This window comes from Vigna radiata, chromosome 8 (assembly GCF_000741045.1).
Source record: "Vigna radiata var. radiata cultivar VC1973A chromosome 8, Vradiata_ver6, whole genome shotgun sequence".
NCBI lineage: Eukaryota > Viridiplantae > Streptophyta > Magnoliopsida > Fabales > Fabaceae > Vigna > Vigna radiata.
In genome coordinates this window covers 5,494,961-5,508,235 of record NC_028358.1, presented here as the reverse complement: position 1 = coordinate 5,508,235, position 13,275 = coordinate 5,494,961, and the positions used below count along the sequence as shown (strand labels likewise).

General features: G+C 37.4%; 2 protein-coding genes across 4 annotated transcripts; both read left to right on the top strand.

Annotated features, from left to right (window-relative positions):
• The first annotated feature begins 1,077 nt into the window (after positions 1-1,077).
• On the top strand, positions 1,078-5,456 carry LOC106770999 (protein ALP1-like). 3 transcript variants are annotated; one of them, XM_022785012.1, is made up of 8 exons: positions 1,870-1,983; positions 2,831-3,084; positions 3,198-3,332; positions 3,400-3,529; positions 3,736-4,320; positions 4,414-4,639; positions 4,714-5,167; positions 5,271-5,456. In XM_022785012.1, the coding sequence occupies exons 5-7, from the start codon at positions 3,736-3,738 to the stop codon at positions 5,160-5,162; spliced, it is 1,260 nt and encodes a 419-aa protein (XP_022640733.1). In that variant the 5' UTR covers positions 1,870-1,983; positions 2,831-3,084; positions 3,198-3,332; positions 3,400-3,529; the 3' UTR covers positions 5,163-5,167; positions 5,271-5,456. The 3 variants fall into 3 exon arrangements, with proteins under 3 accessions (XP_014512356.1, XP_022640733.1, XP_014512355.1); XM_014656870.2 differs by lacking the exons at positions 1,870-1,983; positions 5,271-5,456 and adding an exon at positions 1,078-1,570 and having other exon boundaries at positions 2,997-3,084; positions 4,714-5,253; XM_014656869.2 differs by lacking the exon at positions 5,271-5,456 and having other exon boundaries at positions 4,714-5,253.
• A 3,034-nt stretch (positions 5,457-8,490) lies between these two features.
• On the top strand, positions 8,491-10,896 carry LOC111242326. The gene is made up of 5 exons (XM_022785013.1): positions 8,491-9,449; positions 9,525-9,606; positions 9,693-9,782; positions 9,881-10,003; positions 10,088-10,896. Exons 2-5 carry the CDS (start codon positions 9,541-9,543, stop codon positions 10,244-10,246), a joined length of 438 nt encoding a protein of 145 aa, XP_022640734.1. The 5' UTR covers positions 8,491-9,449; positions 9,525-9,540; the 3' UTR covers positions 10,247-10,896.
• Positions 10,897-13,275: the final 2,379 nt, after the last annotated feature.

Here is a 13,275-nt window from a genome sequence, read left to right as displayed (position 1 = left end):
AAACTAATAAAAACAAATCTTAAAAAATAAAACTAACAAAAACATAATCTAAAATAATCTAGAAAACCCTTAAACGGATGTGGGAATCCGTCAACGGATGTCAACATCCGTTTAAGGATAAACGGAAGTCGCCATCCGTTTTAACGGTTTTACGAAAGTATTAATAACCTCAACTCGAAAAGGATCACTGGTTAAAGGTTGGATACAACACCACCACACCAATGTAATGCAAAGATATAATAATTGAAGGACAAATTCTTCTAGAAAAAATAGATATCTCAATTATCACTTGAAATACAAGAAGAATGGGAGAAAGAATTTCTAGAAAAATAGAACAAAGAATTCCTGGGAAGAAAGCATGAAGATAAAAAAAAAAGAATAAATAGGTTATGTGGGGGTGGGAGAATAAAATTATAAAATTTTATTTTTAAATATAAATTTTTGCTAAAGGATAAAATTGGAATAGAAAAAATAGAACAAAGGGTAAAAATGGAATGGGGGGTGGGGGTTGGAATTGGGGAGGTACATGGAGTAACCCCTTAAATTAATTTTTTAAATCTCTCACATCAATCAAATCCTACACTAATTCTCACAAATTTTACCCTCAAATCCATTCTCAATTACTCACAAATCCACTCAAAAAAACAACAAAAAAAATTACCTTCAAATCTACTCAAATCCACTCAAATCATCTCTCCCAAATCATCTCCTCCAAATCCATCCAAAAGAACACCGCCTTAGTCTATGTTCACTTGCCCTAATTCTGTGTATATGAGAATTAGTGAGGATAAATTTGTGCTGATTTTCTGTGTTCGATTGTGTTGATTTGTAAAAACAGGAATTTACAAGATTGTACTATTTTTAGTATGGAAAAAGTTCTTTTAATAATATTTTTTTAATAACTTTTTAATAATATACATTCATGATTGGTCTATTTCAAATATTTTTTTAAATATAAATCTAAATAGAACAATAAAATAATAACACGTGTTCAGTTGTCAAAAATTGTTAAAAAAGTTGTCAAGATATATAATACTTTTAGAATCTTACAATTTTACTAGGATTTGTAATGATTTATAACGAAAAATCGTATATGCCCTGTACTATTTTTATAATTTCAAGAGAACTTTAAAACATTCATGATATAAATAAACGAACCGTTTCTAAAGTTTTCGTACTCGATTCCAAGCAACGAATTAATTGCACTGTGCTCTCACGAGTCATGTTACTGTCCCTGCCCATGTGAGGAGTTTGCACTGTACTTCGCCATGCTTTTGCAGCGCAGTGAAGTGTCCCTGGCGAGATTCTCTTGTTGATACGACCATTCACTGTAAAAGGGAGAGATTCGTGTTTGAATTTGAAAAAGAACCTCTGACCATGAACACCATTAATAACACACGCTGTTGGTACATAAATTTGGTGTGTGTATTAACCGATGCTTGAGTGTTTACACAGAGACAACGAAGTTTGAGAGTGTGTATACTTTGAGGAGCTTTGCGCGAGTGAGAGTTGTGTCTGTGTGCTGAAGTTTTCTGTTGAGAGTGAGCAGCTGTGGATACCTTCATCTGAGGTAATTTTTCTCGCACACGTTTATGTGGTTGTTGCAGGTTGAAGACGTCTAGTTCTCGTGAAGACGAAGAGAGGGGTTAATGGATGAGGAAGAAGGCGCTTGATAATGAGGAAGCAACTGGATGAAGAAGACGAAAGCTATGTATTCGGTTCCACTAAAAAGCGTATCCGATTCTAGGTTTTCGAAAAATTTGCGAAGAAGGTGTATTCGGTTCCAGGCAACGTTCTATTAATTTTGCGGCTCTTTATTCGGTTGTGCGTATCTTTATTTGAGACCCAGAACAAACTCGATTACGTCCTCGCACTCACTGTGGAGAACTTCCTCGAGCGGCGCCTCCAAACCCTCGTCTTGAAGTCCGGCATGGCCAAGTCCATCCACCATGCTAGGGTTCTCATCAAGCAGAGACACATCAGGTCCCTTTCCATTTCCAAATTCTCTATTGTTTTTGTATGGATTGTGTTTCTCGTTACTTGTTTTCGAGATCTCCACAAATTGTATGTTTTCAGAATTGGATTGAATCTTTTTCCAGAGTTTTACATTTATTAAATTGTAGGCTACTTCTGATTAATTCCAAAATGCATATAAAGAGAAAAATGCAATGATCTTAGATAATATTTTTTTATAGGTTTTTAGTTTTTAGCCTTGAATAGCTTATGTAGTCGATTACGTGCCCCACTTGTGAATTAGGTTATATTTGAATGGACTAAGTAATTATATTACGAGGAAATGATGAGAAAAATGAATTCATTTTTTTTTTAATTATGATGAGCTTAATTTGCTGCAAAAGTTAATTAATTGTACCTTCTTTTTGAGGTAATATATATGGAGCCAAGTTGCTTTAATAATTGAAGATGAAAAAGGGTGAAGTTATTTTTGTAAGAGAGCTTTTCCAAATAAGACCAAAAACAACCCGTGACTATGTTGTGAGCTTTTTTTTGGAAGTTTTCTCAAGCATTTGTATGAGGTTTTACAAAACCGCCTGTTCAGCCAGAATTGAGAGTTGCGCATGCATCAAGTTTTACAAAATCCTCTGTTTCGCTAGAATTGATAGTTACACTTGTATTAAGTTTTACAAGTCCCCCGTTTAGCCAGAATTGAGAGTTGATATATCAGCTTTCTATGTTTTTGAATTTTTGAATTCTTTTAACTTAAAGCTGAATGTTTTGCAATAACTGAATGTTGATGTATCAGTCCAATTTGTTTGTTGTATCTTTATTACATGCAGTGTTTGGAGAATGACCTTGTTATTGTGCCATTTAGGATATGCAGGGTTGGTAGTCAAGTGGTGAACATCCCATCTTTCTTGGTGTCATGCCACCTCTGTGTTCCATGAACCTGTAGATGCAGCAGGAGTCCGAGAGTAACATAGGGAGTTCAAGGATTTAGTTTTTTATGGGAGCAGGCTAACCATTTGTATGTGTTGCAGGTTTTTGTAATGATAAGGTGCATTTGGTAAGCAGGTGAAGTATTTGGTAAGCTACGGAGGTGAAGTGAGGGATAAGTACCCTGTTCAGGTTAGGGAGATATATTCTGTCCATTTGTTTTTTATTTGTGTTGTTAAAGACAATCTTCTTCTTTCCATAACATGTGTAACTTACTACTGAACATCCTCTTATACTATGATTAGAGCATCTTTCACGTTGAAAAAGCTTGGTGGGTGTATGTTAATAATTTTTTACCATTAACTGGTTGAGCTTCCAAACTTGCTGTGTTGAGTCACCGTGGAGTTCATTGAAGACGCATGGTGTAGAGTGAATTGAAGGTATATATTTAACAAAGTTTTTAATTTTTTTTAACCGATATAAGATATTGATATCTTTTTTTAACAGGTTCTTTTGGAATTGTCACTCATTTTATTTGAAGACAATTGAAATTAGTATCTAATTGGGATCTTACTCTGAGTGCGTATTGAATCTTGCTTGAAATCTTGGTTCAAAGCTTTATAAGTGTCTTCAATAGGTATGTTTCATATTACTATATTTAATTAATATGTATGAATGTGGTTTATTTACTGAATATAAATAATGTATTTTGTTTAATTGTTATATGAATGCATGAATATTATTAATTAGGATATGATTATATATATGAATTTAATGATATTGTTGATTTTAGTTGTATGTATAAAGTTGTTAAATTATATGTATTTCGTTAAATAAATATAGATGGAAGAAGAAATAGATTTATCAAATTTGGACCGTGAAGATATAAATAATGATGTGGTTGGTGTAGACTTCAATATTATCGCAACGATACATCAACAATTACAAATAACCACTTCATTGGCTGCACTAACAATGTTATGCATTGTTGGACATGCGTTGAGTATCTTGAATATGTACTCGAGTGATTCGAGTAGTGTAAGCAATTTCCTACCAGACAGAGATCGTCGTAGGGAGCAATTAATGTCATATCTTGTGCATGCTAATCGGTGCCGTGACATTATTAGGATGGGTCCAGAGGCATTTATTAATCTTTGTGAGAGACTAAGATCAACTGGGTTAGTTAAGGACGTCATTCGGTTGACAGTGGAGGAACAAGTTGCTCAATTTCTTCATATAATAGGCCATAATGTTAAGAATCGAAGTGTTGCATCTTTCTTTCATCGATCTGGGTCGACGGTTAGCAATCACTTTCAGAATGTGTTAGATGCTATCATAACTTTGGAATCAGAATTTCTAATTCAACCCTCAGGAAATGAGGTTCATCCATATGTCTTGAACAACAATCGATTTTACCCGTACTTTAAGGTACTCATTTCAACATATTTGAAGATGTTATTTGATGAAAGGATGATAAAAAAATTTTTGAGTTTTATGATGACTTCTTATTTTTATGTTTAGGATTGTCTAGGGGCCATAGGCGGTACTCATGTTCGTGTAAAGGTGCCAAGATCTGATGCTGCGAGATTTCGAGGAGGAAAAGATTGGCCAACTCAAAATGTGTTTGCGGCGTGTGATTTTGACATGAAATTCACCTATGTTCTAGCTGGGTGGGAAGGCACTGCATCTGATTCAAGAATTTTAAAAAATGCTCTTGATCGAGATGATCCATTGGTTATCCCTCAAGGTGAGTCTCTAAATTGGTGTGTTGAAGGTTTAATTTAGTAGTCACTAAATACCTGTATATGTACAAAATTGTAGGAAAATACTATCTCAGTGATGCTGGATTTATGTTGAAAAGCACAATTTTGACTCCATATAGAGGCTTCAGATATCACCTTAAAGAATATACACGAGGACCACAAAATTCACGTGAATTGTTTAATCATCGACATTCATCGTTGAGAAATGTTATTGAAAGAACTTTTGGTGTGTTGAAAAAACGATTCCCTATCATTGCAAGTGGCACTGAACCACCCTATGGATTGGAAACAATGACAGACATTATATTAGCTTGTTGTATCTTACACAACTTCCTTCGTAGCGTGGATAACGATGACTCATTACTTGATGAAGTTAATAATGAGTTGAATGAAAGGGAAGACCATAATGTTTCATCGTCTCAAGTTAGAGAAGAGGATTATAGGATTGGTAGTAGTATCAGGGATTCCATAACAGATCATATGTGGCGAGATTATCAAAACTCTTAGTTATGGTATTTTATTATGTTGTATGACTATTTTATGTTATGGATATGACAAGAACTTGGTTTTATAGATGTTTAATCTTTACTTCTTATCATTTTGTTTATCAAATAGGTATAAAATGAACAAAGGTAAGACAGTCGTCACTGAGCCTCTGAAGTGAACAGAGGACATGAACGCAGGTCTTCTACACTCCATGATTGAGGAATCGCGACTTGGTAATAGGATCGACGTTAATTAGACAATATTTGAAGTTGAACAGAATTTTATAAAGTTATCGTGGATCTTTATATATGATATTTGAAGTTGAATAGTATTTTTTACTTTTCAAAAATTATGATACATTTCAAATATGTCATCATCAATTTAGTTTTTCAATTTAATCTTTTACTATCATTTCAACATTTTACAGTTTATCTTAATTTTATGCCAAGTTCATCATTTAAAATTTAAATACTTATATGAGTAAGTTTTAAAATATGCTTTTAAATGTCGTAAGAATTTAAAAAGTAAGTTCCAAAAGTTTTAATATTTTTAATAATATATAAGTTAATAAGTTGATTTAGATATAAAATTTAATTTCAAATCTTAAATTTTGTTTAGTAATGTTTTGATTTTAATGAATAACTACTGTTATAGATAAACATTCATAAATTAGTTCAATAGTTACACGAGCAAATACATATGCAAAATTTGCAGCTACATACACAATATACAACAACATACAACTTTAATATATATGTACTATATAAGAGTTTTAAATTCTAACTTTAGTAGAACAAAATACAATATCTTTTCAGCTGTCAAATGAAATGAGAACCTAAACGAATAACTTAAAAGGAAATGTTTATTTGACAACAGAATTTTGACAACGATTTGCCAACGACAGCTGTTGTACTTTCATTGGTTGGAATTATTAATTTTTTTAAATCAAAACAAGGGAGGGGAAGGACATTTGTGGAAAAGGGTTTCTAGAATACAAACGGTTCGTGCCTAAGAAAGTTTCTCTCTTCACGAAATCATCTCTCTCTGTTGACACCAAACCCAAACTCTCACTCCACGATTCCGAACTCTGCCGACGCCATCGAAGACGTGTATCTTCATCTCTATCCGCCAATATTTGTATCTTCATCGAAGACGTGTATCTTCATCGAAGACGTGATTGATTTCATCTCCGTCCGCCATTGAAGTGTTGGTTGGAAGTATTGTTCAAGGCGAACATTGTCATCTTTTCTCCAAAGGAGAGGTTTTTTTGCTGTCAGCGTTCTTACTTGGTGGGTTTCGTTCGGTTTTAATGTATTTTGTGATCTTTATTCCAACATGTCGTTGTTACATGCACGTAATGTATTTTGTATCTATGTGAACGATTGTGAACTCTCTAACCCTCGGTCCAACATTGTTTACTCTTGGCAGGCCAACGAAATCGTTTGTCTCAGTAATAGTGTTGCTGCAGGAAGGAAGTCTGGATAGGGACCAGTGTTGTAACAATAATATCGAAAGGTACTCTTCCACTCTTATGAATTGTTTGTTGTGTCCACGTATTGCCTTGGGTTACACTTTTTAATTTGAAACCTTAAATCCTGAAATCAATAATTATTTCCCTGAGGGTTAGAACAGTTTGAAGGATTTATTTGGTTTTCTTTGTTTTAGGGAGCTCTTTGTCTCAGAGGTTGACAATTTTCTTTGGTTGAAAGCATTTTCTTTAATTTGTGGCATCACTTAGTCGAAAGTTGATCCAAAATAACTTTATTCTCAATTGACGTTGGGTGAAATCATCGTATGTTGTGGACATGAATTCTTTGCTACAATCCAGGCACGAGGGGCGCATACAGCAAATGTAACGCCCCGGCAACTTACAGGGACTGTTGACTACCCCCACACATCACCACGAGACTTTCCAGTGTGCTTTGTCCTCACTCGCACACTTTCCGGGAAAACTTCCCGGAAGGTCACCCATCCCAGAATTTCTCCAGGTTAAGCACGCTTAACCATGAAGTTCTTATGGGTTAGGCTTCCGAAAAGTAAATGCATTTTGGTAATATGAGTAGCCAAATCAATTCCTTTAAGCTATCCTTCAACCGTATAGTCCCATACCTATACAGTCTCTAGATCCCGCTCATTCCGGTGTATGTTCAATTCGTCCATGTACCCCTTTCACTGGAAGCCTACCAAGAGCTGCTCCTTGTCCGTGCCCCCTGCACCATGCCTCTTGCACCGACGATCACTCCCCGCTCTCGTCAGTGCCCGGGTGTCACATGCCCACCAACTTCCGTCTGGTTCGTCCTCGAACCACACCGTACTGGGAGAGGCTAGGCTCTGATACCATTTGTAACGCCCCAACAACTTACAGGGACTGCTGATTGCCCCCCCACATCAACACGAGGCTTTCTAGTGTGCTTTGTCCTCACTCACACACTTTCCGAGAAAACTTCCCAGAAGGTCACCCATCCCATAATTACTCTAGGCTAAGCACGCTTAACCATGGAGTTCTTACGAGTTAGGCTACCGAAAAGCAAATGCATTTGTTTTTCGGTCGTAAGAACTCCATGTTTAAGCGTGCTTAGCCTAGAGTAATTATGGGATGGGTGACCTTCAGGGAAGTTTTCTCGGAAAGTGTGTGAGTGAGGACAAAGCACACTAGAAAGCCTCGTGTTGATGTGTGGAACAATCCTTGTAAGTTGCTGGGGCGTTACAAATGGTATCAGAGCCTAGCCTCTCCCAGTACGGTGTGGTTCGAGGACGAACCAAGCGGAAGCTGGTGGGCATGTGACACCCGGGCACTAAAGAGGGCGGGGAGTGATCGCCGGTGCAAGAGGCATGGTGCAGGGGGCACAGACAAGGAGTGGCTCCTGGCAGGCTTCCAGTGGAAGGGACACATGGACGAATCGAACATACACCGGAATGAGAGGGATCTGGAGACTGTATAGGTATGGACTATACAGTTGAAGGGTAGCTTAAAGGAATTGATTTGGCTACTCATATCAACAAATGCATTTGCTTTTCGGTAGCCTAACTCATAAGAACTTCATGGTTAAGCGTGCTTAGCCTAGAGTAATTATGGGATGGGTGACCTTCCGAGAAGTTTTCTCGGAAAGTGTGTGAGTGAGGACAAAACACACTGGAAAACCTCGTGTTGATGTGTGGGGGCAGTCAGCAGTTCTTGTAAGTTGCCGGGGCGTTACAGCAAACTCCTTTTAAATGGTTTTTAGAGATTGTAGATCCGATAGAGTTGAACATGAAAATGATGAAACAATTGGTTTGTTGATGGGTTCCGCCCCATCAATCATTTAGAGTTAGGCAAGAAATGGTTCCTTTTAATGTGTTGGACGTGGTGATGACTTTAGGGTTAGGAGTAGGTGGGTTGGAGGTTCCTTTTGATGAAACAGTTGTAGGTAAAGTTGGAGAGTTGTTTAATTCCAACACAATCACATTGAAAGACATGATAACCATTTTTAATAACATTGTTGTTAATGAAGATGTCGATGTAGATGTCGTATGTCGTTTGTATATATTAGTTTGTTTTGTGGTGTTTTTATTTCCTAGAAAGGCAAGACGTGTTTGTAACATGCCTTTTCTAGTTTTAGATGATTTGGATGCTTTATGTAATTATGATGGAGTACGGCCATACACACATATCTTGTAAAGAGTTTAAATAGATGTAATAAGAAAATTTTGACAGGAGAGATTGAAGATTCTCTAAGCATTAGTGGGGTTGCTGCTGTTTTGCATCATCCGTGCTGCATTGAATATGGGTGCTGTGGGAACCAGTGACGAAGCACCTCAAAAAGGTGATGGTAGTTATGAATCTACACTTGCTTCAAGAGTGGAGAAAATAAAAAGAAACAACCAAAGAATGAGAAACCTAAAGGATGAAATAGCTGCTTTAAGGAAGGAACTTAGTCATCAATGAAAGATGAGAAAATTTGCACAATATCCTTCCGTTCATGTTGCTGGTGAGGGGAATGAAGAAGCAGCAGCAGGTGCCGCACATGAAGCAGCAACATATGTAGAAGCTGTAGTTGAACAAGGTGCACATGAAGAAGCTTTACCTGAAGGAAGTGGACATGCAACACCTTTTTATGATAGAGCTGCAGATGAAGAAGTTGGTGATGAAGAATCCGTAGAGCAGCCAAGAACTTTCATCGACATTGGTGATGACGAGGAGGATGAAGTAAATGTTGCTGTTGAACCGATGGTTGTAGAGCCGTTGTATACCTTTGTAGGTGATCTAAGAGAAACGGTTGATGTGTTTATTTTGTACTTCCTTGCGACGCGCAAAGGCATTGTATAGAGGTAACATGCGATGAATTTATTTGTATTTGTTCACTATTATATTTGGTACCTGATATGATTTTGTAAATTTTTCAGCTATGTTTGTGAAATAATGGGTCAATTGCTGACCACCAAGGATTGTAACTCTTTAGGGCATAGAGAATGTGTAGACAACATGGTAATTATAGAGTTAACCTGTATTAATGTTTTTTTATTGTAGAAGTTGAATAAGTTCATGTTACAATAATGTTTTTTTTTTCGTAGGTTATAATTTTTGCAGCAACCATGTTCATGTACTTTGAGAAAAGGTCGACTGGATCCATAAAGCGGATTATATTCAGTCCAATGTTTGCGGTAAAAGCTTTAATTGCAATTTGTTTATTTTGTCTTTATATTGGCTATTCTTTCATGCACACGGTTGTATATTGATTAAGTATGTCGTTTTGTTTAAGACCCATTTTTTGAACGACAATAAAAAAAGAATTGCCAAAAGACATGTGTGGCAACTTAGTGATTACCAGGCTTATTTCCAAAATGATCTAGTGAGAGTGGAAGATTTATTGAATGCTGATTGGGTAAGATTACTGAACTTTTTAATTAGGTAGTACTTAATTTAATATGAAACTCTTATTTTGACTTATTAGAAATAAATTTTGTAGGTGTTCATCCCAGTTGTTAGTAGTGGTCACTGGTGGTGCTATGCACTGAAGGTCTGCACCATGCAGTTTTTTGTGATTGACTCATTGGATAAGGGAATAAGAGGATGTTCTGGGATTGACAAAAGCATTGTATGTTTTAGAGTTGTTGTTGAGTGGTAAGTAATTTAATCATTCTTTATTTGACCTTGTTTTGGTTATTTGTGTACAAAACAGGCTAAAAATATTCAACACTTTTGGGGTTTGCTTACAACTACATTGGAAGATTCTAAGATTGGTTTGATGATGTTTGTTAATATTAGATCATCTTTTGTTTTGATATATTTTTCAAAACTGTTTTGCACACTTTTGACAGGTTAATCTTTGGAATAACATTATGTGAGACAAACTAAATGCTCTGGTAATCGATTACAATGGCAGTTGTAATCGATTACAGCAGCATGACAGCAAACAGATGAAGTGGCGCTGCAAACACAATTAATTACCTCCATCAATTCTTCATAACTTCCACCACCCAGTTTTAAAATCACGGCCACTCTAACCGTTACCCACCTCACCCACTACCCCATTACTTATTAATTATGATTATAACCCACTTGGCAAAAGGAAAACGTTCCTCACTGCAAATTAATCACAACATCCATTCCTCATTTCAAAACCCTAAAGACCACTAATGGCGGATCGTGCATAGAAGAAACGGCGAGCTTCCTCTTCCAAAGGGGGATCTCGAAGTCGCCCATCACCTTCCCCTCCAACGTCGCCACCATTAACATGTAATGAAATGTTCTCTAACGACGAGCAATACGAAAGGTTCGCTGCACATTTCTCTGAGCGTCCAATCCTTGAAGGGAAGTACCTTGACGANGTGTTTTTGGAAGCCGGAGAATTCGAATTCTACGACATTTTGACAAAGGCTGGGCTAAGTCAATTTGTTGCTTTTAGACGCCACTACTACCCCGAATTAGTTCGAGTTTTTTACAGCAATATGCGTATATCAGACTCTGGAGTAATTCGGAACGAGGTTAAGCAGGTGAAAATGACAATCAAACCTACTCTTTTTCATAAACTAACTTCAATTTCTTGCGTTGGTGTTCGTTTTGAAGGACATGTAGCTGATGAGTGGAAGGAGGAATACAATTCTCTTACCGCTAGGCAAATGATTTGTAAACCAGATCCACGACCAATCAATAGAGGAAGACTAACNGCAGGGCGTATGAAGTTCAAATGTAGATTACTTCATTATGTAATTTGTCGCATCTTACTTCCTCGATCAACCAATGTTGCACAGGCAAAGGAGGAGGACACTATGTTGATATAGGCAATGATGAATTCTCTTGAGATTAACTGGGGCCATGTCATTCGAAACAGGATGAAAAGGGCTACAAGGGACAACGCCCAACTCCCATATCCGCATGTAATTACCACCTTCTTGGAACACTTTCGTGTCCCTACAGAAACTTACCCTTTCGCCGAAGTCAAGGATAGACAGAGGATTGGTTACGATGTTTTTACATCCATGGGTTATGAAAAAAACGCTGAAGGANTATGGGTTTACAAAGATGATATTCACATTGATGAGGAAGAAGATAATGAAGAAGCAAATGATGGTAATGAAGAACAAGAAGAAAGACAATCGTCTCCAATTCCAGATGAATCATCTTCTGCCACATTGACTGAAGTAATGACACACATAAAAGATCTNNGCATGTTCCTGGGCAATAGATTAGACACAATTGAAGGTCGAGTTCAAAGTGTGGAGGAACACCTTATTAACCTCCGCAACGAACGACATTTGGCTTCTTAGATTAAATTTCATTGCTGGCTGCTATCTTACCTTTCTTTTCAGAACATGTTCTTTTGTTAACTTTTGTTAAGTGTTTAAATTAATGTATGTTGCTTTTATTATTCTTATAAGTTCTCACATTACTCAGTAAACTTCATTTCCACTTCGAATTGTGTTGCATATTGAAGTTCCAACATATACTTTTTAAAACTCTGTCATAACAAATAGAAAANACGAGGTACTACATTAAAAAATTTCAAAAAAAATGTAGTAAGGGAAGTTCGGGAGCCATTATGTAATTTGTAGGGAGTACGGAAGAGGTTTTGGTACAAATGTCAATGTAATCGCTTACAGCATGACCGTAATCGATTACACAGGCAAACACGCAATACAGACCTGGAAAATAACCAAGTCACGACCAACAACAGCAAACTGGGGAGCCCTCTCTAGCAGGGGCAAGGAGCAGCGTTGGACTTTTGGTACAAATGCTAATGTAATCGCTTACAGCAAGACAGTAATCGATTACACAGGCAAACACTCAACATAGACCTGGAAAATAACCAAGTCATGACCAACAGCACACTAGGAGCCCCCTCCAGCAGGGGCAGGGAGCATCGTTGGACTTTTGGTACACATGCCAATGTAATCACTTACTGCATGTGTGTAATTGATTACGCAGTCTCACAGAGTCCCCCTGCTGACACGTGGAATTGGATCAACAACTCTTACTTACCACAGAACACGTGTTGCTCATCAGGCAGGGACATGTCATCCCAGACTCTCAAACTAGAAAATAACCAAGTCATGACCGACAAAAGGACACTGGGGAGCCCCCTCTAGAAGGGGCAGNGAGCAACGTTGGACTTTTGGTACACATGCCAATGTAATAGATTACATTATGACCATAATCGATTACACAGGAAAACACTCAATATAGAACTGGAAAATAACCAAGTCATGACCAATAGCAAACTGGGGAGCCACCTCTAGCAGGGGCAGGGAGCAGCGTTGGACTTTTGGTACAAATGCCAATGTAATCGCTTACAGCAAGACAATAATCGATTACACAGGCAAACACTCAACATAGACCTGGAAAATAACCAACTCATGACCAACAGCACACTAGGGAGCCCCCTCTAGCAGGGGCAGGGAGCAACGTTGGACTTTTGGTACAAATGCTAATGTAATTGCTTACAGCATGACAGTAATTGATTACACAGGCAAACACTTATTATAGACCTGGAAAATAACCAAGTCATGACCAACAGCAACCTAGGGAGCCNCCTCTAGCAAGGGCAGGGTGCAGCGTTGGACTTTTGGTACACATGCCAATGTAATCGGTTACATCATGACCGTAATCGATTACACAGGCAAACACTCAATATAGTACTGGAAAATAACCAAGTCA